Source organism: Lissotriton helveticus, chromosome 6 (genome assembly GCF_964261635.1).
Source record: "Lissotriton helveticus chromosome 6, aLisHel1.1, whole genome shotgun sequence".
Lineage (NCBI taxonomy): Eukaryota > Metazoa > Chordata > Amphibia > Caudata > Salamandridae > Lissotriton > Lissotriton helveticus.
Genome location: NC_136067.1, coordinates 36,880,742 through 36,903,768, shown reverse-complemented (window position 1 = coordinate 36,903,768; position 23,027 = coordinate 36,880,742). Strand labels below are relative to the sequence as shown.

Genomic DNA, 23,027 nt, shown 5'->3' with positions numbered 1-23,027 from the left:
ATTTTCTACTCCCGTGGCAGCCTTCTCAGTGCGAATGGCCGCAATCGACTGTGACCTCTTGCAGTGGAAAAGTCTTGCTGGATGTCTCCTTGTGACCAGAAAACGCACTAAGGGACGCCAAACCTCGCTCGCCTACTTGTTGTTTTGGCGCATGTGTAAGAAAAAATGTCACCATGCAGCAATTGGCGGAATTTGGCCAGAACTCCGCATTACAAGAGTAATACAGAGCTACCAAAAGTCTGCCAATACTGTTGGCGGAACGGAATATATCGGCCACCGCTAGTGCATACTCCCTTCGCAATCCATAAATCCTGATTATGGTATGAAGGTCCCGCCCCCTTCACTGTACCACAGTTCCAAACCCAAGGTTGTGGAACTTTATAAAATATCTCATTGTCCAAAGGACTAAGGAGGCTTCACAGATCTATTTGTCCTGTGAAAAATCCACTTGTATCTTTTGGTGCCATGAAGTAAGGTGACAAATTGTGGTAGCATTTTCATTATAACAAAACCTTGATAAGAGGCTATCTCTTACGCCAGGTCACGTGTTATAGCATGCCATGGAATATAGCTCTGATTTTGAATTTTTTCTGCAAACATACATAGCCAGGCTGGAAGTAGTCGAAAAGTGGCAGTTCCAGGCTATTATGCGCATGTTTGAGGATCTCCGCCAACTCCTCTTTAACCCCTCGGCTGCACCGCCGATTTTGCGGAAGTGCGGCACTTCCGCAAAACGGGCGGGGCCGCGTCGGCCATTGGCCAACGGCAGCACCAGCGAGGTAGTGCTGCCGTCGGCCAATGGCCGACGGCAGCATGGAAGGGGTTAAATCTCGTCACACAGTTGAACATTTTTGGAAATTTACTCCAGGGCAAGGGAGGAGTAACATATTTTTCATGGTGAGAAAAGAAGTGGATGTGGGAGAAGTGAATTTGAAATGGCAGCAGATTTTCATATGAGCAGATATAACCATGTTCAGTAAAACATTTGCACAGGTGAACCATGTACTCGAATTCGGTTGTTGCTTGACTGAAGTGTGAACCATGGCCAATCAGCAACCACAGTCCTTATGAGGCTGAGACGAAAGCCAACCCAAAATTGATCTTTGTTCAACCCTCTGGTAGTTTGGCACAGAGGTGCAACACTTCAAACAGTAATGAAGTGAAAACACCACACTTAAAGGATCCCACACCACGTTAGAAGAAATAGAACAAATAAAACAAAACCAAAATGACAAAAATCAAATTAGTAGATCCGGAGATTGCAATTTTAAAGTTTTCTGGTAAAATAGCACTAAAAAGCACAAAGAGCCAATATTTGGTCGTACCATACCGGTTCAAAGTCACAAGTTTAGGTTAGCTGCAATAGAGCACGGGGCAGCTTCAGGGCCCCATTTTGGTCCACTGAAGACAGTACCTTAATCCTGGTTTGCAGACCATTGCGAACATCCGCATCAAAGATGTTTTGCGCAGCCGAAGTGATGTGTCGGTTCCGAGCTGTGACGAGGCTACAATGCGAAGGCCTGTGTCATCGTTGAGGCTTGTGATGTGAAGTCCGGCGTCGAGGATGCAGCATTTAGTCAGGCCGATGCATCTGTTCCACGGGGCTGTGACGCTGTGATTAGGAGTCCGTCATCAAGACTGACGTCGAAGAGAGATGCGAGGGTCTACACTGGTGATGCTCGGCTTAGTAGTGGTTCAGATGAGTCTGTGATGTGGGTTTTTGCGGCAGGACCAATCCACTCAGCTGCAGTGATGCATCAGTTCTACACAGGTCTGCGCAGAGCAGCAGAGGGGATGCCGTTGGTTTTACTGGATCCACAGGCTGGCAGAGAACATTAGCCCCACTTTCACTGGTCAAGGATTGCGATGGCACCACTTGGCGGGGTAGACTCACATATGGCAAAGTCCAGGCGCAGGTACAAGGTTGTTTGAAGCCTCTTGTGTTCCTGAGGGTTCAGATCGGGAGGTCAGCCAACTAGCACTTGGAGTGACTTTGAGTTCCGGGTTCAAGAGATGCAGGTCCTGTCCTTCTCACCCAGGCAAGACGGCAGCAGGCAGAAGGTCAGCACAGCAAAGCAGCAGTCCTTTCAGCAGCATAGCAATCCTTCTTTCTCTCCGAGTATCCACAGGTCCCGAAACGTACTGAAGTGGTGGTGTCTGAGGTCCAGTATTTAAACCCAGTTGTGTCTTTGAAGTGGGGAGAACCTTCTAGAGGCATGCCTTTGAAGTGCACACATGCCCTGCTCTCTTGGTCCTGGCTCCACACTAACTACAGGGGGGAAGCAGCCCTTTTTGTGGAGACAGGACAGGGCCTATTTAAGTGTAAGTGAGGATGGGCCCAACACCTCCCTCCCATCCTGCCAGCGATAGCCCATCCAGTCACACCTAAGCTTGCCATTGTGTGTGGCTGTATAGGAGGAATACAGAAAGCCCAACTTTCACCCATTCCCAGTCATGTGACTCAGAGACAGGCTGCAGGCACCAAATGGCTACGGTAAGACAATGCTAGCTTCCTAAAAGTGGCATTTTCAGAATTGCAATTTAAAATCTGACTTCACCATAAGTTAGGATTTTAAATTGTGATTCCAGAGACACCAAACATGAACTTGTTACCTATTCTCATTTGGAAATTACACTTTTAAAATGTAATAAGGTAACTTCAATGTTATCCTATGGTAAAGGTAGGTCTTGCTGAAGTAAAAAAAGAATTTAAGAGTTTTTCACTGCCATGACAGGTAAAACATAAAAGACTATGTCCTACAACATAAAAGACTATGTCCTATTTTTAAGATACACTGCACCCTCCCCTTTGGGTTGTTCAGGGCCTACCCTAGGGGTGACTTAAATCTATTAAAAAGGAAGGCTTGGGCCTGGCAAAAGGTTTATTTTGCCAGGTCGAAATTGCAGTTTCAAACTGCACGGGCTACAATGGCAGGCATTTTTAAAGTGCTACTTACGTGGGTGGCACAATCCGTGCTGTAGGCCAACTTGTCGAATTTAATCTACAGGCCCTGGGCACTGGTAATGCCACTTTACTAGATATGTACAAGTAAATTAAATATGCCAATCGCGTATAATCCAAACTAACATATTTTAAGTATAGAGCACAAGCACTTTAGCACTGGTTAGCAGTGGTAAAGTGCACAGATTCCTACCGCCAACAAAAACGAAGTCAGAACAAACAGGAAGTCTGAAGGCAAAAAGTCAGGGGAACGCGACACTAAGGATGACAGGTCTAACAAACTTATACATATCTTACCTTCGTGGCAGGCACTCCTCGTTCAGAGATCCGCATCGTGTTACTGTAAACTGTCAGCAAAAGGGTTTTGTTGCAGGTGCTGGGGCCTCTGTGTTCAGAGGGCAAAATTTACATGAAAACTTAGTATTCTTGACCCCTCGCAATAAGTCCTAACCTCTTCGATGCGCTCCCGGCCGTCATGAGTCACGGTGGGCGTGTTCTGATGAGGGCCGGGAGACGTCATGACCACGCCCGCGATTGGAATGTCAGCACTGCGGCGGAATTCGCACCACAGTGATGAGGTTAAGCCCTCTCTCAGGTGTAAATTCAAGGACAGGTGATTCGTCTATGCAGTGGGCTGTGAGGAGTGAGCCAAGCGCCAATATGGAGATTCCTCACATAAACTGCTAGAATGTATAGAGGTCCAACACTGCAGCAGGAATCAAAATCTCAGTATTGAAACTGTGGTGTCCAACACGGGCACTTTTGGGCCTAGATTACAATTGTCCTTTGAACGCGTGTGTGTGGGGGGGTGGGGGGTCTCCGTGCAACCACTAACAGTGAGAGGCTAAATCGCATCATTCCAAAGTTGCATCAATTTAATCATTTGTGGCATTGCACTCACATCAGACCCAAGATAGCCAGGCCTTCTAGCATCCCAGCACACACCTATCCCTAATAAGGAAAAATAGACGTATTCTGAGCCGGCCAAACACAGACCAAAGATATGTCTTAAAATATTGTGTGAGACTGTCTTTACTATGATGAACTTTGACCCCTCTGGAACTGCAATTCTTTTTAATACCAGTTGGTCCACCTTGTGGGTTCAATTGTCACCCAACCACATTCTGCTTCATCCACATGGCCTATATCTAGGACATAGGACTGTGAAAACGACTTTTTCAGTGTTGATTTGATTTCAGTGAACTGAGTGATGGGTGGTGACATTTTGGTGAGTAATTTCTGATGGATGCAGCCTTAAGAGTGGCATCATAAAAGTATGTTTTCTGTTTCCATGGTTGTTGATGCTTACTTGCAGCAGTGCTTGTATCTCAAAGATTTGGGGGCCATATGTATCAAGCAAATTCGCATTCGCAAAGGCCGAAATTCGCAGAATTTCGACCTTTGCGAATGCGAATTTGCTAAATGGTATGTATAAAGCAAAATCTGGTGCAACACAAGGAATCGCAAAATTTGTGATTCCTTATTTTGCAATTGCATTTAAGTAATCACAAATTTTGCGATTCCTTAAATGAAATGTATGAAGCTAAACAAATTAGCAAAATGTCCTTAAGGAATCGCAAATTACCACCAACTACTAGTTGGTGGTAAGTTGCGAATTCCTTGAAAAATGCACATTTTTCAAAGTGCCATGTGACGCACATATATGCCCTTAGGGCATCTATGTGCGCCATATGCGCACTCATGCATATTTCAGGGGTGCAACAGGGTGTCCTTTGGACACCTCTGCACCCTTGAAATTATTCTCAATTTGCGATTCTCAAATTGCGAATCGCAAATTGAGAATAACTTCCCATTCATTCCTATGGGCCTCCTGGCCCATAGAAATGAATGGGAAAGTATTCCTTAATTGCGATTCGCAATTTGCGAATCGCAATTAAGGAATACTAAGAATTCGCAAAAAAATGCCAATTTGTACATACATACCAATTTGCGATTCTGAAATAGCGATTTCTTAAAAATCGCTATTTCAGAATCGCAAATCGGTACCTTCATACATATGGCCCTTAAAGTCTGGCCTTCTGATTTCTGTAGGTGCATGCCTCAGTGTGCTCCCACGCCCAGGCCTCTTTTGTTGCAAAGGCTCAATGATCATGGAAATTGTTTCACAACATCTTCTGTTTTTAAGAGTCTTAACTACGTAGTTATTGTTGTCCTCATTCACTAGGAGAACTTTTACCTGGCTTACTTCCAGTTCTAAATATTTAATCATTGGTCTCCAATCACATATGCTTACTAACTCCACATTATAGTTTATTACAAACATTGCTCTGGAGAAAAAATGTGATTAAGCTGTTCCATTTTAATACAGTGTAAAAGCATAGAAGGTCTTCTGTTTTTCAAATTCCAAAGCTGATTCCAGGGACTTACCTTTTCTCTTAAATGATTCAATCACATAATTATATTTCCAGCTCCACAATTTAGTAAGCCTGCTTCCACGCGAATCAATCACGTAGAGATCTGCCTCGTGACCACGAAATTCAACACAAACATGAACTTCTTTCAATTTAACAGAAAATGTTGATTAGTTCCCAAAAATAATTAAAAACAGGATCTCTTTGAATTCTTTTATGAAAACGTTTCCTAAAAACATAGCCATATCGCTCCAGAATCGCTGCGGCCGAGGATATTCCATAAACATATGTACATCCTTAAAATTATCCTAATGCATTCCAGATAAAATGCCTCCACCTTTGTCTTAATTCTTTTACTTTTCTAAGTAGTGGTTTAGAACCAGTTAATGGTGAGATATATTGATTTTTAAGAGTTTCCTAGGTCACTGTTTCACCTTTCAACGGCCAAGATCTGGAGAGCAAGCCTTCAAGCTGTGCTCTTTTAGTTGTCCTGACCATGTCTACTTTAAATTATTTCTAATATATGTTCTCACTCATCTTACCAGATTTGTGTCTACTTTTGACTCCTTTCTGTGCCCAGTAATAACTCTTCCCTCAAATTTCCTGGATTGGATCCTATTTTTGGGTAAATCCGTTACACTCAGGGCATTTTTAAACTCTTTGCAATTCAAGCTCCTTATCTTTTTATTTCTAAAAGCTGATCATTCTTTTCAATATTCAAATCCATCTTAATTTCTTCAGATCCGATCTTGAAAATATTTAGCCCAGCTTTTGCATAGGGTGCTGCTAGTCTGTCCTGAACATGTCCAGGAGATCCCGTAAGTCTTTTGGTGAGCACCTCCATTGCTTCCAGCTTCTTGTTGCAACTTTACTTCTCCGTATGAAGTTGGTGGCCAATGATTGCAAAAAAAATGATAACAAGAAGATAAACAGAATGGAAAAAATCTAAACAATAAGTTTAAATTAGTTAGGAGCACCAGATTTATCAATTAGTCAGACTTCACATTTTCCCTTTGTTTAACAAAATGTTTATCTCTGATATTATTTATTGTACATAGACAAGACATGTTCACTTAAGATGATAATAATTTAAATTCCTAAGTAACAGACCTACTTGATTGCTGTCTTATCAATTACAAGATTTTACAACTGGGTCGCCGCTTTCTCTATTTTAGTATTTTTCAACTTTGTCTAAGATTTACTCAGTGACGTCTTTGAGCATCATTTGTTCATCTATTGTACTATTCCTACACTGTTTTCTGCCCATAGCTTCATATTAGCTCTCCTTTCCCAGCGGTCTTTTATTTCACTGTCTAACTTGTACCATGTTTCTTCTGTTTTCACCTACTAAGTAATAATGCAGTCCAGTTTCTGATCCAGCAACGCCTTGCATTGGCCCTCCTCTATCAGATCGCCGAGCGGCTTTGCTTTTTCAATGTTCATATTAACTTCTTGTGATGGTTGCAACCCAGTTGCTTTTTTGGTGTCTCCTAACTGTTTTTCCAAGGAACATGTGATCTCTGATTCACTCACTGTGAAGTAGTTGTTTGAAAGAGGTGGCTGCAGTGTCTCAGGGCCATATGTATCAAGCAAAATTGCATTCGCAAACGCCGAAATTCGCAGAATTTCAGCGTTTGCGAATGCAAATTTGCCAAATGGTATGTATTAAGGCAAAATAAGGAATTGCAAAATTTGCGATTCCTTATTTTGCGATTACATTTAAGGAATCGCAAATTTTGCGATTCCTTAAATGCAATGTAAGAAGCACCAAAAAAGTGCAATTTGGCCTTAAGGAATCGCAAATTACCACCAACTTCAAGTTGGTGGTAATTTGCGATTTCTTTGAAAAATTCACTTTTTTGCATTTTTCAAAGTTTAATGTGAAGCACATACATGCCCTTAGGGAATGTATGTGCGCCACATGTGCACCCATGCTTATTTCAGGGGTGCAACGGGGTGTCCTTTTGACACCCCTGCACCCTTGAAATTGCATTCTCGATTTGCGATTCGCTAATTGCTAATCGCAAATTGAGAATGTCTACCCATTCATTCCTATGGGCCCATAGGAATGAATGGGGAGGTATTCCTTAATTGCGAAAATTTATTGCAAATCCTACATACATAGCATTTTGCGATTCTCAAATAGAGATTTGCAAAAAATCGCTATTTGAGAATCACAAATGACTTTTTGATGCATATGGCCCTCAATGTTGTGTGGTGTGGCTCACTGGTTAGAGGCGGCAGACCTGGAAGCAGAGGACAGCCCGGGACCAGGGTTCAATTCCCGACGCGGCAGGGTCGTGGACCAGGGTCAACAGACTCGATAATTCTCGCCTCGGTGCCTACTCTAACCAGGGATCACACTCGGCAACTCTGGGCCTTAAGCTTGCCTCATCTCCACAACGCCCCCCACATATGCCGGGGATACCTGGTTTCACCTTGGAGATACCCAGTAGGCACCATCTCACAGGGAAAACCAGGACGGGTTCCCCAGCGGTCTACAGCGCAGAGATACTCCTTCGGGAGTCAATTCTAGCGCTTTAGAAACCCACAATTAATGTCTTCCCACACTGGAAATCTTCTATTGTCCTGATCAGATTCAGGTTGGATGGCGTGTTGATCCTCCCCCAGCTCCGTCAGCCTTCCTCCGTTATCAAACTTATTACATCTTTTTTTTCTTACATCTTCGATCCTTCACATTTTGCTCACCTCCCTAACCTGACCCTCCCTCTGACAAACTTTCTGATTCTTCTCGTCTTTGTACGACTCCCTGCCAGAGACCCTGAACCCCAGGACTGCCGAAGTGCCCCAACGTTTTGTTCCCCATCTTCCTTGAGGGAATATACGATGTTACTACGATTTCAAATACAACGCATTGCTTTACCACACGAATTTTACATCGCAAATGTCTTTACCACGCAGAATAAAAGAACGCACAATTTTACCACGCATAAAAACGTTAGTAAGCATCCAACGTCCATTATGCCCAAAAACACACTAAAATAAACATAATGAAACGGATAGGCAAAAAAAATATGTCTTCAGAAGTGACATGTTTGCCTTTTGTCACTTTCACTGACCCTCTAAAAACGTGTCCCCAAGCAAGATGGCTGAATAATTCGTCAAAGAAGGTCACTTGTTAATTTGTAATACGCATTTTAAATTACACATTCAGTCAGCATTTGTCATCGTTTTAAATTTTTGATTCCAAAACATATTTTACATTTTTTTTCTTCGTTGTTTTTTTTTGGGGGGGAGACCCCCCCAGGCCCCCTTTTCTAATTTTTCCCAATACCACCCATGCCTTTTCTACGTATCAGGTTCTTAAGGTATGCGTGACACTTCTAACAAAATAAAAAAAGCACTTCTATTTTTACGTACACGCAGACGTATGAAGGTTGACCGGAATGTAACTTGCGTGGTAAAGACCATCGTGGAAGGCATAAGCGTGGAAAAGACGTTTACGTGGTAAGTGCCCCGTTGTAAACGTTACGCGTAGTAATGCCTTCGTTGTAAATTATGTTTTCCCCTTGAGGACGCCATGTTCACTGACTACAGCTCGGCTCTCTTTTACTCAACACTTTAGTACTCAACTCTCTCAGCTCCCTTGGTGGTTTACTACTTGTCTCTCTTTCATTTACCACCAGCCTTTGGATGGTGTTTTAGGGGAGCAAAAATTGGCAGTAAAGTTTTTACCACAAGTTGTTTACTCATATTTTTGGTTACATCTTTAAATCCTGTTGAAATTCTATGGTAGTATCCAGCTGAAACATTGCTGCTACATTTAGACATTGTTGTTGGAATTTGCCCTGCACGCGACACACGTCAACTGGTATCAGTGGTGAGCAATGGATACAACAGCACCGCTCCATGGGTGAAATAGGGCGGACTTGCTGTTGAGTTTTCGTATGTTGTGGTTTGTGGTGCCCTGTTTAGTTTGGTGGGAGGTTGTACAGCGTTCTACTCATACTAGTCTTAGCAAACATCAAAAGTGGTAGTTGCAAGTGTGAAATGTCCTGCCAGCTATTGTTCATTGTACTCCACGGGGTAGCCTGACCCTGGTAAGATGAATGATTCTAAATCTGAGGGGCATATTACCAAGGGGGACGATAGGCAATTATCGCCGGTTTAGCAGCCGTTTTCGGCCGCTAAGCGGCGATAATTCTATTGCTCTATTAGCAAGCTGTCGCTAACTGATGTTAGCGACAGCTTTTAGGCGATAGCGAGCGGTTTGGGGCCCGCTTTACATGTCAGCGATATTTATCGCTAATAACATGCAAAGTGGGCGTACCCAACCTGTTAGCGACTGAAAGCAGTCGCTAACGTCGCTATCGCCTATTAGCAAGGCAGGTGTAGCGATGGAAATATTCCCGCTATCGCCAAAAACCAACGCCTGCTCAGACCAGTTCTTAGCCATGTTATCCAGTGGGAGGTGGATAACATGGCTAAGAGCATTTCGTCGCTAATGCGTGAATATTGCTGTATTCTCAACGATATTCACGCATTTCGCCGCTATCGCTGGATGTTTTAGCACAATGGAGAAAAACGTTGCTAATAGCATGTTTTCTCCGCTAACATATCCAGCGATAGGCAGCAATAAAAAAAATCGACGCTAAGACTATAGCGATAATTATCGCTACTTGTTGGTAATATGCCCCTTAGTTCCTTCTTTGAGCCGTGTTAATTTCTGTTTCTGTCACTGTCTTCATGAACCCTAAGACCACCAGGGGTAGCAGGGGATGAGGAAGGGGGTTCAAGCGCAAGCGTTGAGTAGCAGCTACATGCCATGGTTACATCTATTGCCGTTCATGGTAGAGATCGACGCAAAGCCATAACTAGCTTTTGTCATTGCATTCTGTTCTTACACCCTTGGTACAGGGAGAATCTCAGGTTGTGATGTTTTAGTGACAACGTATTTTGTTTGTTTCAGGAGCAAGAAGACCCGAACAGGCAAGCCACCAGCTGGCCAGACTATTACATTGATCGCATCAACTCCATGGCCGCAGTGAGTATTCCAAGTCGCTAAAGTTTTGAGTCCTGTTCTTTCCATGTTAACACACAGGTGGACCTCGATCGCGAAAGTGAGAAATGAATGTTGCCAACGTTGTTACCAACGATTCACAAATCGTATTGTAAGGACACGAAAGATAGTCTTATACGGGATGAGTGGGTTGTGATTCGCTTGCATCCATCGATCTGCTATTTTACCATCTTCTGCATCAAGAAGCAAAATGCCTCCTGCCGTATAATTGCACCCTAGTAGCATCATGTTTATAAGGCTACAACAAAGAGCGATGGGTGATATCTGTGTGCCTTTGATTTTTAGAAATCTTTTGTGTATGTCGGCCATGGTCAATGTAGTAAGTCATTCATCACCAGTGTTGTAAGTCATTCATGGTCAACACTGGAAGTCATTCCTCGCCAATGCTGTAAGTCAATCATGGTCAACGCTGTAAGTCATTCATGGCCAATGTTGTGAGTCATTCATGGTCAACGCTGTAAGTAATTCATGGTCAACGCTGTGAGTCATTCATGGTCAACGCTGTAAGTCATTCATGGCCAATGCTGTAAGTCATTCATGGTCAACGCTGTAAGTCATTCATGGCCAATGTTGTGAGTCATTCATGGTCAACGCTGTAAGTAATTCATGGTCAACGCTGAGAGTCATTCATGGTCAACGCTGTAAGTAATTTATGGCCAATGCTGTAAGTCATTCATGGTCAACGCTGTAAGTAATTTATGGCCAATGTTGTGAGTCATTCATGGTCAACGCTGTAAGTAATTCATGGTCAACGCTGTGAGTCATTCATGGTCAACGCTGCAAGTAATTCATGGTCAGCGCTGTAAGTAATTCATGGCCAACGCTGAAAGTCATTCATGGTCAACGCTGTAAGTAATTCATGGTCAACGCTGTAAGTAATTCATGGCCAATGCTGTAAGTCATTCATGGTCAACGCTGTAAGTAATTCATGGTCAACGCTGTAAGTAATTCATGGCCAACGCTGTAAGTAATTCATGGTCAACGCTGTAAGTAATTCATGGTCAACGCTGTAAGTAATTCATGGTCAACGCTGTAAGTAATTCATGGTCAACGCTGTAAGTAATTCATGGCCAACGCTGTAAGTAATTCATGGTCAATGCTGTAAGTCATTCATGGTCAATGCTGTAAGTCATTCATGGCCAACACTGTAAAGCATTCATGGCTAATGGTGTAAGTCATTCATAGTCAACTGTGTAAGGCATTCATGGCTAATGTTGTAAGTCATTCATGGCCAACTCTGTAAGTCATTCATGGCCAACGCTGTAAGTCATTCATGGCCAACGCTGTAAGTCATTCATGGTCAACGCTGTAAGTCATTCATGGCCAACGCTGTAAGTCATTCATGGCCAACGCTGTAAGTCATTCATGGCCAACGCTGTAAGTCATTCATGGCCAACGCTGTAAGTCATTCATGGTCAACGCTGTAAGTCATTCATGGCCAACGCTGTAAGTCATTCATGGCCAACGCTGTAAGTCATTCATGGCCAACGCTGTAAGTCATTCATGGCCAACGCTGTAAGTCATTCATGGCCAACGCTGTAAGTCATTCATGGCCAACGCTGTAAGTCATTCATGGCCAACGCTGTAAGTCATTCATGGTCAACGCTGTAAGTCATTCATGGCCAACGCTGTAAGTCATTCATGGCCAACGCTGTAAGTCATTCATGGTCAACGCTGTAAGTCATTCATGGTCAACTCTGTAAGGCATTCATTGCTAATGTTGTAAGTCATTCATGGCCAACGCTGTAAGTCATTCATGGCCAACGCTGTAAGTCATTCATGGCCAACGCTGTAAGTCATTCATGGTCAACGCTGTAAGTCATTCATGGCCAACGCTGTAAGTCATTCATGGTCAACGCTGTAAGTCATTCATGGCCAACGCTGTAAGTCATTCATGGTCAACGCTGTAAGTCATTCATGGCCAACGCTGTAAGTCATTCATGGTCAACGCTGTACGTCATTCATGGTCAACGCTGTAAGTCATTCATGGTCAACTCTGTAAGGCATTCATTGCTAATGTTGTAAGTCATTCATGGCCAACGCTGTAAGTCATTCATGGTCAATGCTGTAAGTCATTCATGGCCAACGCTGTAAGTCATTCATGGTCAACGCTGTACGTCATTCATGGTCAACGCTGTAAGTCATTCATGGTCAACGCTGTAAGTCATTCATGGTCAACGCTGTAAGTCATTCATGGCCAACGCTGTAAGTCATTCATGGCCAACGCTGTAAGTCATTCATGGTCAGCGCTGTACGTCATTCATGGTCAACGCTGTAAGTCATTCATGGTCAACTCTGTAAGGCATTCATTGCTAATGTTGTACGTCATTTGTTGTCAATGCAGAATTAATCAGGACAGTGCAGATTTGCAGACTGTCGGCCTTCGGGTTTACTAGTTCATCTCCTATTTGTTAAGTGACCTGGACTCCACTCCCTCCCGCCTTGGTCCTGCTTCTCAGCTGAACCAATCATGAGGTGCCAGTTGTCCTTGATGTAGGCTCACTAGTACAGGGAAAGGTCATCTCACCCATTGCCTGCATTCCAAGTACCCTCGGTATAAATGAGATGAAATGCACTACTGTTCAGTCCATGTCTGTACCAATGCTTGTGCTGAGCTCTTGTGGCCTCAATCTTAGTCACTGTTCTTGTTTGCTTGAAGAAGGCCACTTAAATCCCACGGAAGATGTTGTGGTTTTATGATTTCAGTACTTTTTGCCACCAGTATGATGTCCTGTATATGATTTCACATTCAGCGTATGGCTATTCCAGGCAGAACTTGTAGCAAACTGTTGGTGTATTAGGCCAACCTGGTGAGCAGGCATGCCATGCTGAACTGGAGCCTGCAGGACTACAAAAAAACTGGAGACTGTGGAACGGAAACATAACTAGAGTCACTAAGTGTGAAGCAGTACTGATGTCTGTGGGACTGAAGCAGAACTGGAGTCTGTGGGACTGAAGCAGAACTGAAGTCACTGTCACTGAAGTGGACTGACGTCACTGTCAATAAAGCAGAACTGGCATCTGTGGGACGGAAGCAGAACTGGAGTCTGTGGAACGGAAACAAAACTAGAGTCACTAAGTGTGAAGCAGTACTGATGTCTGTGGGACTGAAGCAGAACTGGGGTCTGTGGGACTGAAGCAGAACTGGAGTCTGTGGGACCGACGCAGAACTGGAGTCTGAGGGACTGAAGCAGAACTGGAGTCTGAGGGACTGAAGCAGAACTGGAGTCTGAGGGACTGAAGCAGAACTGGGGTCTGTGGGACTGAAGCAGAGCTGGAGTCACTGGGACGGAAGCAGAACTGGGGTCTGTGGGACCGACGCAGAACTGGAGTCTGAGGGACTGAAGCAGAACTGGAGTCTGAGGGACTGAAGCAGAACTGGAGTCTGAGGGACTGAAGCAGAACTGGAGTCTGAGGGACTGAAGCAGAACTGGCGTCTGTGGGACTGAAGCAGAGCTGGAGTCACTGGGACGGAAGCAGAACTGGAGTCTGTGGGACTGAAGCAGAACTGGAGTCTGAGGGACTGAAGCAGAACTGGGGTCTGTGGGACCGACGCAGAACTGGAGTCTGTGAAAATGAAGCAGAACTGAAGTCACTGTCACTGAAGTGGACTGACGTCACTGTCAATAAAGCAGAACTGGCATCTGTGGGACTGAAGCAGAACTGGAGTCACTGGGACGGAAGCAGAACTGGAGTCTGTGGAACGGAAACAAAACTAGAGTCACTAAGTGTGAAGCAGTACTGATGTCTGTGGGACTGAAGCAGAACTGGGGTCTGTGGGACCGACGCAGAACTGGAGTCTGTGGGACTGAAGCAGAACTGGAGTCTGTGGGACTGAAGCAGAACTGGGGTCTGTGGGACTGAAGCAGAACTGGGGTCTGTGGGACTGAAGCAGAACTGGGGTCTGTGGGACTGAAGCAGAACTGGAGTCTGTGGGACCGACGCAGAACTGGAGTCTGAGGGACTGAAGCAGAACTGGAGTCTGAGGGACTGAAGCAGAACTGGGGTCTGTGGGACTGAAGCAGAGCTGGAGTCACTGGGACGGAAGCAGAACTGGGGTCTGTGGGACCGACGCAGAACTGGAGTCTGAGGGACTGAAGCAGAACTGGAGTCTGAGGGACTGAAGCAGAACTGGAGTCTGAGGGACTGAAGCAGAACTGGGGTCTGTGGGACTGAAGCAGAACTGGAGTCTGTGGGACTGAAGCAGAACTGGAGTCTGTGGGACGGAAGCAGAACTGGAGTCTGTGGGACTGAAGCAGAACTGGGGTCTGTGGGACCGACGCAGAACTGGAGTCTGTTAAAATGAAGCAGAACTGAAGTCACTGTCACTGAAGTGGACTGACGTCACTGTCAATAAAGCAGAACTGGCATCTGTGGGACTGAAGCAGAACTGGAGTCACTGGGACGGAAGCAGAACTGGAGTCTGTGGAACGGAAACAAAACTAGAGTCACTAAGTGTGAAGCAGTACTGATGTCTGTGGGACTGAAGCAGAACTGGGGTCTGTGGGACCGACGCAGAACTGGAGTCTGTGGGACTGAAGCAGAACTGGAGTCTGTGGGACTGAAGCAGAACTGAAGTCACTGTCACTGAAGTGGACTGACGTCACTGTTAATAAAGCAGAACTGGCATCTGTGGGACGGAAACAGAACTGGAGTCTGTGGAACGGAAACAAAACTAGAGTCACTAAGTGTGAAGCAGTACTGATGTCTGTGGGACTGAAGCAGAACTGGGGTCTGTGGGACTGAAGCAGAACTGGAGTCTGTGGGACCGACGCAGAACTGGAGTCTAAGGGACTGAAGCAGAACTGGAGTCTGAGGGACTGAAGCAGAACTGGAGTCTGAGGGACTGAAGCAGAACTGGGGTCTGTGGGACTGAAGCAGAGCTGGAGTCACTGGGACGGAAGCAGAACTGGGGTCTGTGGGACCGACGCAGAACTGGAGTCTGAGGGACTGAAGCAGAACTGGAGTCTGAGGGACTGAAGCAGAACTGGAGTCTGAGGGACTGAAGCAGAACTGGAGTCTGAGGGACTGAAGCAGAACTGGCGTCTGTGGGACTGAAGCAGAGCTGGAGTCACTGGGACGGAAGCAGAACTGGAGTCTGTGGGACTGAAGCAGAACTGGAGTCTGAGGGACTGAAGCAGAACTGGGGTCTGTGGGACCGACGCAGAACTGGAGTCTGTGAAAATGAAGCAGAACTGAAGTCACTGTCACTGAAGTGGACTGACGTCACTGTCAATAAAGCAGAACTGGCATCTGTGGGACTGAAGCAGAACTGGAGTCACTGGGACGGAAGCAGAACTGGAGTCTGTGGAACGGAAACAAAACTAGAGTCACTAAGTGTGAAGCAGTACTGATGTCTGTGGGACTGAAGCAGAACTGGGGTCTGTGGGACCGACGCAGAACTGGAGTCTGTGGGACTGAAGCAGAACTGGAGTCTGTGGGACTGAAGCAGAACTGGGGTCTGTGGGACTGAAGCAGAACTGGGGTCTGTGGGACTGAAGCAGAACTGGGGTCTGTGGGACTGAAGCAGAACTGGGGTCTGTGGGACTGAAGCAGAACTGGAGTCTGTGGGACTGAAGCAGAACTGGAGTCTGAGGGACTGAAGCAGAACTGGGGTCTGTGGGACTGAAGCAGAGCTGGAGTCACTGGGACGGAAGCAGAACTGGAGTCTGTGGGACTGAAGCAGAACTGGAGTCTGTGGGACTGAAGCAGAACTGGAGTCTGAGGGACTGAAGCAGAACTGGGGTCTGTGGGACCGACGCAGAACTGGAGTCTGTGAAAATGAAGCAGAACTGAAGTCACTGTCACTGAAGTGGACTGACGTCACTGTCAATAAAGCAGAACTGGCATCTGTGGGACGGAAGCAGAACTGGAGTCTGTGGAACGGAAACAAAACTAGAGTCACTAAGTGTGAAGCAGTACTGATGTCTGTGGGACTGAAGCAGAACTGGGGTCTGTGGGACTGAAGCAGAACTGGAGTCTGTGGGACCGACGCAGAACTGGAGTCTGTGGGACCGACGCAGAACTGGAGTCTGAGGGACTGAAGCAGAACTGGAGTCTGAGGGACTGAAGCAGAACTGGGGTCTGTGGGACTGAAGCAGAGCTGGAGTCACTGGGACGGAAGCAGAACTGGAGTCTGTGGGACTGAAGCAGAACTGGAGTCTGAGGGACTGAAGCAGAACTGGGGTCTGTGGGACTGAAGCAGAACTGGGGTCTGTGGGACTGAAGCAGAACTGGGGTCTGTGGGACCGACGCAGAACTGGGGTCTGTGGGACCGACGCAGAACTGGAGTCTGTGAAAATGAAGCAGAACTGAAGTCACTGTCACTGAAGTGGACTGACGTCACTGTCAATAAAGCAGAACTGGCATCTGTGGGACTGAAGCAGAGCTGGAGTCACTAGGACGGAAGCAGAACTGGAGTCTGTGGGACTGAAGCAGAACTGGAGTCACTGGCACTGAAGCAGAATTGGGGTCTGTGAAACTGAAGCAGAACTGGAGTCTGTGGGATTGACGCAGAACTGGAGTTACTGGCACTGAAGTAACCCTGGGCGTAGTTTGCATAGTAGCGCTATGCATAGCTACGCGAAGTGCACCGCGCACTACGCACACTATGCGTAGCTACGCAAACTGCACTTCGCACTACGCACGCTACGCGTAGCTATGCGAACTGCATAGTGCGATAGGGAAAATGCTTTTCACACTGATTGCACAGTGCCGGATGCTTGTCCGCACTGTGCAATCATTACAAACGGGATCTTGCTCAGTGCAAGCGGTCGTTTTCTGCCGCTCGAGTAGATTTGTACTCGAGCGGCAGCTTTCTCAACGCAGACTGGTAGTTTCTCATCGCAAGCAGTCGCGAGCATACACGACCACTCGCAATGAGAAACCTGACCTCTTCGCATTGAGAATCTCGCTGGTAGGTTTATTTTCCACGCTCGCGATCGGCAACTTGATGTTGCTGATCACGAACGAGGAAAAAGTCTCGCCGGGATGTTGTAGAAGTGGAGTCTGTGAGACTAAAGCAGAACTGGGGTCTCTGGGACTGAAGCAGAACTGGGATCGGTGGGACGGATGCAGAACAGGGGTCTGGGGGATTGAAGCAGAACTGGGGTCGGTGGGACTGATGCAGAACAGGGGTCTGGGGGATTTAAGCAGAATTAGAGCTTACAAGACTGAATGAGAACTGGAGTTTTAGGGTTGCGGCAGAACTGGCTGTTTGAGGTCTGAGGTTGCGCTGGGACTTATATGAGTGAAGCAGAACTGGAGTCTGAGGGACTGAAGCTGAACTGGGGTCTGTGGGACTGAAGCAGAACTGGAGTAGAATGTGGCCCTTGCAGGTCTGGAGCAGAACTAGAGATTGGATAACAGACTAAAGACCAACAAATCCAATAGCAGGAGCAAGCTAACATGTTGTGTTCCACGTGTACAGCGATCGGAGACACATCCTCTACTGTTAGAAAGGGGTCCCCCTGCAGGAAAAGAGCAGCCACAGAAGAGGCACCACCTGACAGGAAAGAGCAATTGCTGGACCAGAAACACCCAGGGTATAAAGGACTGCCTTAAAAATCAGCATAATGTTATTGTTTGGTAGCCATCTTGGAACGGTGTTTGCCCTTGGTGGCCATCTTTGATTTTCTTCCACCGAAGGATAGTTGCACTGATCATTCACAGGTCCATCTGGCAATGAACCATTCCACAAAACCTCAATTATCAGCATATTTCAGTAGCACAATATCTCAGTAGACTGATAGGCCCACTTCTGCCATCATGTATAAATTAGAGGTTCAGATTGTTAAAATAGCCTCCCACTTGTTTATAACACCACAATTACAATATGCCTTTCTCTTAGCCTCCCTTATCTCTCCTTTCTTTCCACATACTTCATCCTCCAGCATCTTGTATGTCTGACGTCATACATCCTCCCCACACATATCACATCCCCTTTCCTCACATGGATGTGAACCTCCCCTTCCTTCTCCAGTCGTTTCCCGCCCTGCCCTACTTTGTCTTCCTCTCATGTTTGACCTCATCTTCTCACATCATGTTTGATCTTCCAACCACATGCATTTTCTGATCCTTCCTCTCTATTTTCACATCTTATTCCTCTCCGCCTTTATCTGAGGTCCACCCGCGTGTGATCTCAATAAATCCCTGTCGTCTTTCCCTATGAGTTAGATCTTCCTTTTGTTGTTTGTCAGTCAGTCAGTCAGTCAAATTACTTTTATTCGATAAATTAATATCATAAAAAGACAGCGGTACATATATATATACAGCTGACATATACAACATTAAAAATTATACATCAATTAAAAAGATCCGATAAAATTTGATAAAAATTCATCACTAAAAAAGTACAAAACATCTCAATTATAATATAATGCTTGTTTGTCTATCCCTCACTGTCCCGATGAGCACACTCTTCCACGGTAAAGGAACATCAGCAGTAATTTACGTTGAGACAAGCTTCAGTTGTTGCGTTGAGCTTATATATATCCATATTAAAGAGCCTTTTCCCATCCTTGTATGTGGACCTCACGCCTCTAGTTGAACCTCACTTATGGAAAAGCCTGGACAAGGTTTCGCTCCTCATAATATAGACAATTTACGCTAGGAGGGCTCTCAGAGATGGTCTTCGTTTCTTAAACTCACACAACTTGGCCATGATGGACAGATCGCTATCGCTGCCGCTTTGAGAGCCGGACCCTGGGAATGTTCCGCTTATGGCCAAAGTCAACGTTCCGTATGGAAGCCAACGAGAAGCGTATGGAAGCCAACGAGAAGCGAGTGAAGCCGATAAGGCGGCAGCGGGTGACAGGAGGCAGGCCAGAGAACAAGGAGCATTCTGTGGCCAGGAATAGCAAAGTTGGATCCCACTCAAGTAGAGGGAACGGGTTTGGCAGGAGCTCGCCCGAAGACAGAAATAGAGTTAACTGTTTGAAGAGAAACAGAGTTAGTCGATGACAGGAGTTCCAGGGCTGAAGGTGGCTCCAGCTGGAAAGAGAGAAGGTGTACAAGCTCGTGACCATCACAGCTTCTCGAAGATTTATGCGAGCGTGGAAAGCCACTGTTTAGACCGTAAATTATTTCGGTTCACATATAGGGGCTTGGGGAATGGAAGAAGGGTTAGATCATGTTTCCAAAGGGATCTTTAAGTTGGCTGCTGAGGGAAAAGTAGAGGAAGTCAAATGTTATTCCGTTGAGTGGCTGACGGCCAAGATGGCTGAACGCTTTCAAGGAAGCGTCAATGCGATGGCGGCGCTGGGCTTCCCCACGCGGGTGCATGCTTATCCTGCATCGGCAATGCTTCGGATTCCCACACACAGTATCATGCTATGGTATTTGCATTTGGATAGCGTCACTCCCATCGGTAACTATGACATCATAGCGCGTTCATTCTCTCTCTGTGCAGATCTGGGAGGGGCATAAGTCAAGGTGGAGCAGCCACCTTTTGATAGTGTAGGTTGTATTGTTGTTCGTGGGTGGTTGGTAAGGCTTGTTGTGGTGTGTGTGCGCGTGTGTTGGCCTGACTGTAGTCTGAGTTTGGTCTGGGGATATCTTTGTGGTATTTTATGCCTATGGTGAACCTCCCAAAGGGGGAGATTTTTGAATATATATAAAATCCTGCCCTATTATAAGATATTGTGCTTCTGAGGGTGTGTTCTATTTATGGTAAAAACATCTGCTTGTTTTTAACGCCTTAGCTGCGGCGGTTATTTTGACGCAGTGCTGGTCGTTCCAAAGAGTGGGAGGGGCCGCGTCGGCCGTTGAACGTTCGCAGCACCAGCCAGGTAGTGCTCCGAACGTTCAGCGGCCGACGGCAGCAGCTATGAGGTTACGGTGTGTGCTGGTTTGCTGTAAGACTCTTTCATTGGTTGGGCAGCGTTGACCGTGTCATTGATTCTGCAGCGCTTTACCAGGGCTGTGGCGGTAGTGCGGTGTTGAGTGCATCAATTTGGGGAAGGGGAGGGTGTTTTTTGGGGATTGAAAAAAAGTTTTCAAGGTTTGAGCGCGCCTGGACCTGGTTTTCAGATAAAAAGTTGGCACCCTCGCACCTTCCTTCCCTCTCGCTTCCTACCAATCCCCACCGAGTTCCTCTGCCTCTATTATATTGTTTTCCCCGGAAGTGACCCGGAGACGGCTTTGAAATATTATGTTGATTGTTTCATGATTTGTGTGATATTTTCTGTTCCAAACTGCATGTTTACAAAGGTGTTTTGGGCGCAGGGCTTTGTACAATACACGCACAGGGGTTTCCACAGCTTGGGCCCTCAGTGCATCTCACAAGGGTCATTTCCTGCTTCGAGGACCGGAAGCGGAAGTTGACCTGAATCTGAACCAGGGATAGAGCAAGGGGCGACAACTGAACATAATATGTTTGGAGGTGGGAGGCTAACCTGCAAGGCAAGCCTCATGATCACGTACTTTACACCAAGTCCACAATTTAGTGAACCACTCAGCTGTTAGTTCACACCCCAAACATTGCACGAGTATTATAATAATCCAGGTAGTAATATTCCCTTCTTTGAAAAAAAAGACATACTAACAATGTCCTTCAGTCCTGATGTTGAAGGTTTACTAATGTCTTTCCCATAATTTGGCTACATTTTTTTTGGTTTCTTTAAAAGTATAGCGCTTGGTTCACTCACAAAAAGCTCTTTGCGCGCCGAATTATAACTAAATGCACAGAAGGCGTCATTGAGAGGTCCAAGCCCAGCCATGGGGTTTGGTCTTGCAACTGGCTTTCCTCGCTGTTAAAACTCTGCTTGTATGCCTGAATGCTTTGAGTGAGCAGGTCTCCTCGTAAGTAAGGTGGGAGTGCGAGCATTATATAGTGGGGACAACTGCTGCGCTTTTTAGGTGCTTAACCCCTCCCATGCTGGTGACGGAACCGTTCCGTCACCAGCCTTGGTCGCGCTGTGCTGGTGACGGAACGGTTCCGTCACGGCCCGCTCGCCGCGCCTGCGCTGACGTTCTAAAGAGCGGGCGGGGCCGTGACGGAACCGTTCCGTCACAAGCACAGCTCACCCGAGGGCCCTGACGGAGTGGTTCCGTCACGAGTACGGGAGCGCCGCACGGCCCCGCCTCCCCCTTAGCGCTGCAGCAGAATAGCCGCCGCAGCGAAGGGGTTCAAAAAGGTTTTGCAGGTAGTTTCTCATCCTGGAAATCTCCTGCAATGTCATGGACACATTTTTGTTCGGGGGTGGGGGTGCTGGGTGCACCCTTAAAACAGATATGATTAATGGGGAATATTTGTCCCCAGTGGAAAAACGTAAAAAATCATCACATTTCCACATAGATATTTGCACCTGTGAGTTACCACGTGCGTAGAGGAATATGTATGAGAGTAAACCCGGGGTCTGCAAGAGGCCAAGCTACTCAGAAGTACTTATGGAGCAGTTCCAAATTTACACAAAACATAGGTGTAAGTCAAAGGGAGTAAAATTCAGATTTTTCAAATGCATCTTGTACATATTGTCACTCATTAGTTGTTTATGCTTAGTACTGAGGGGTTGAGGAGTGACCCAAAAGGAACCCTTACTCTCTTGTTGTTTATATATACAATAATGAGTTGTACAAACAAACAAGGGAACCCAGGGATACTCGTAAAGTTCTTTACTCAGCTGGAGCCCTTGTATCCCAAGCGATTCTGCACTCTTTTCCCAACCTTAGCTGTCCAGCGGCCTGAACTTGTAAATCATTTTCAAGAGTTTAGATAGAAAACCACGAAGTATCTATGACCGAAAAGGTGGTGCACTGCGGTGGTTCTCAGGGGACTACCCTCTTCTCCTCCGGAAGCGTATATCACCACAGGAGCCCTATCTGTCACACAGAGCCCTCGAGGGGGTTTCGGCCCTCTATTAGTGTCTCCATTTGCGTTTCATGTTGTATATTCATTGTCGACTGAAGTTAGATCAGAAATGCCTCCTCACCGTCCGTCCTCCTATTTATGCTCCTGACAAGAGAGCGCATTGGCGAAGGATAAAGCGCTCCCCAGCCTTATTCCCATCCCCCAACAGTTGCGCTTTGTGTCAAGTCAACCCATTGGAAGGAAATGCCTTGTTCTGACCGAGAGGGACTATAACTTTCGCTGAGAACTTAAGATTCCCTTCTCCCTCCCTAGAGCACAGTTGAGCTCACATCCCAGCTGTGGGGAGAAGGGCTCCTTTGTCTGTATCAAAGCTAAGATCTGAGGTCCTTCCAGCTGAGAGAGAGGGGAGAAGGCTTGATGCAGAAAGAGAGGAGTGCAGCCGACTCGTCCCTGTCAGTACCCGCTCCCTGCAGGAACGAGCCAGCGTGTACGGTCGCTGTTGGATCTGTTCCGCTGTGTCCGCTCTAGGCCTGCAGGACCCCTTTGTCTCCAGTCCTAGGCGACTCTGCTGCAACAAAGTTTCAACTGAACCCATTAGTCTGATTAACTTGATAGCAATGATGTGTAATACTCAGGACTGGGAACATACTGTGCCTGAGTCGCCCAACCGTAGCCTACCTGTTACTTCCTTGGAGCGCAGATGCTTGCTCATCGTCAAGCAGCGGTCCAGCGTCAGCTACGTTTAAAGTTCTCCAGAGCGTGAACACTCAGTCACACCTGGTAATTCTGCATGCCTCAGTATACAGTGGAGATGGCCTTTAACCGGTTTCGTGCGTCGAACGT

The 23,027-nt window shown here is 46.3% G+C and overlaps 1 protein-coding gene across 2 annotated transcripts in view; it reads left to right on the top strand.

Annotated features, from left to right (window-relative positions):
* DAAM2 (dishevelled associated activator of morphogenesis 2) overlaps positions 1–23,027 on the top strand; it is a 648,121-nt gene that overhangs the window by 320,393 nt on the left and 304,701 nt on the right. For both annotated transcript variants that reach the window (XM_078647328.1, XM_078647329.1), the window contains exon 4: positions 10,265–10,339. In XM_078647328.1, the coding sequence (XP_078503454.1) occupies positions 10,265–10,339 (75 nt within the window). The remainder of the gene's footprint in view (positions 1–10,264; positions 10,340–23,027) is intronic.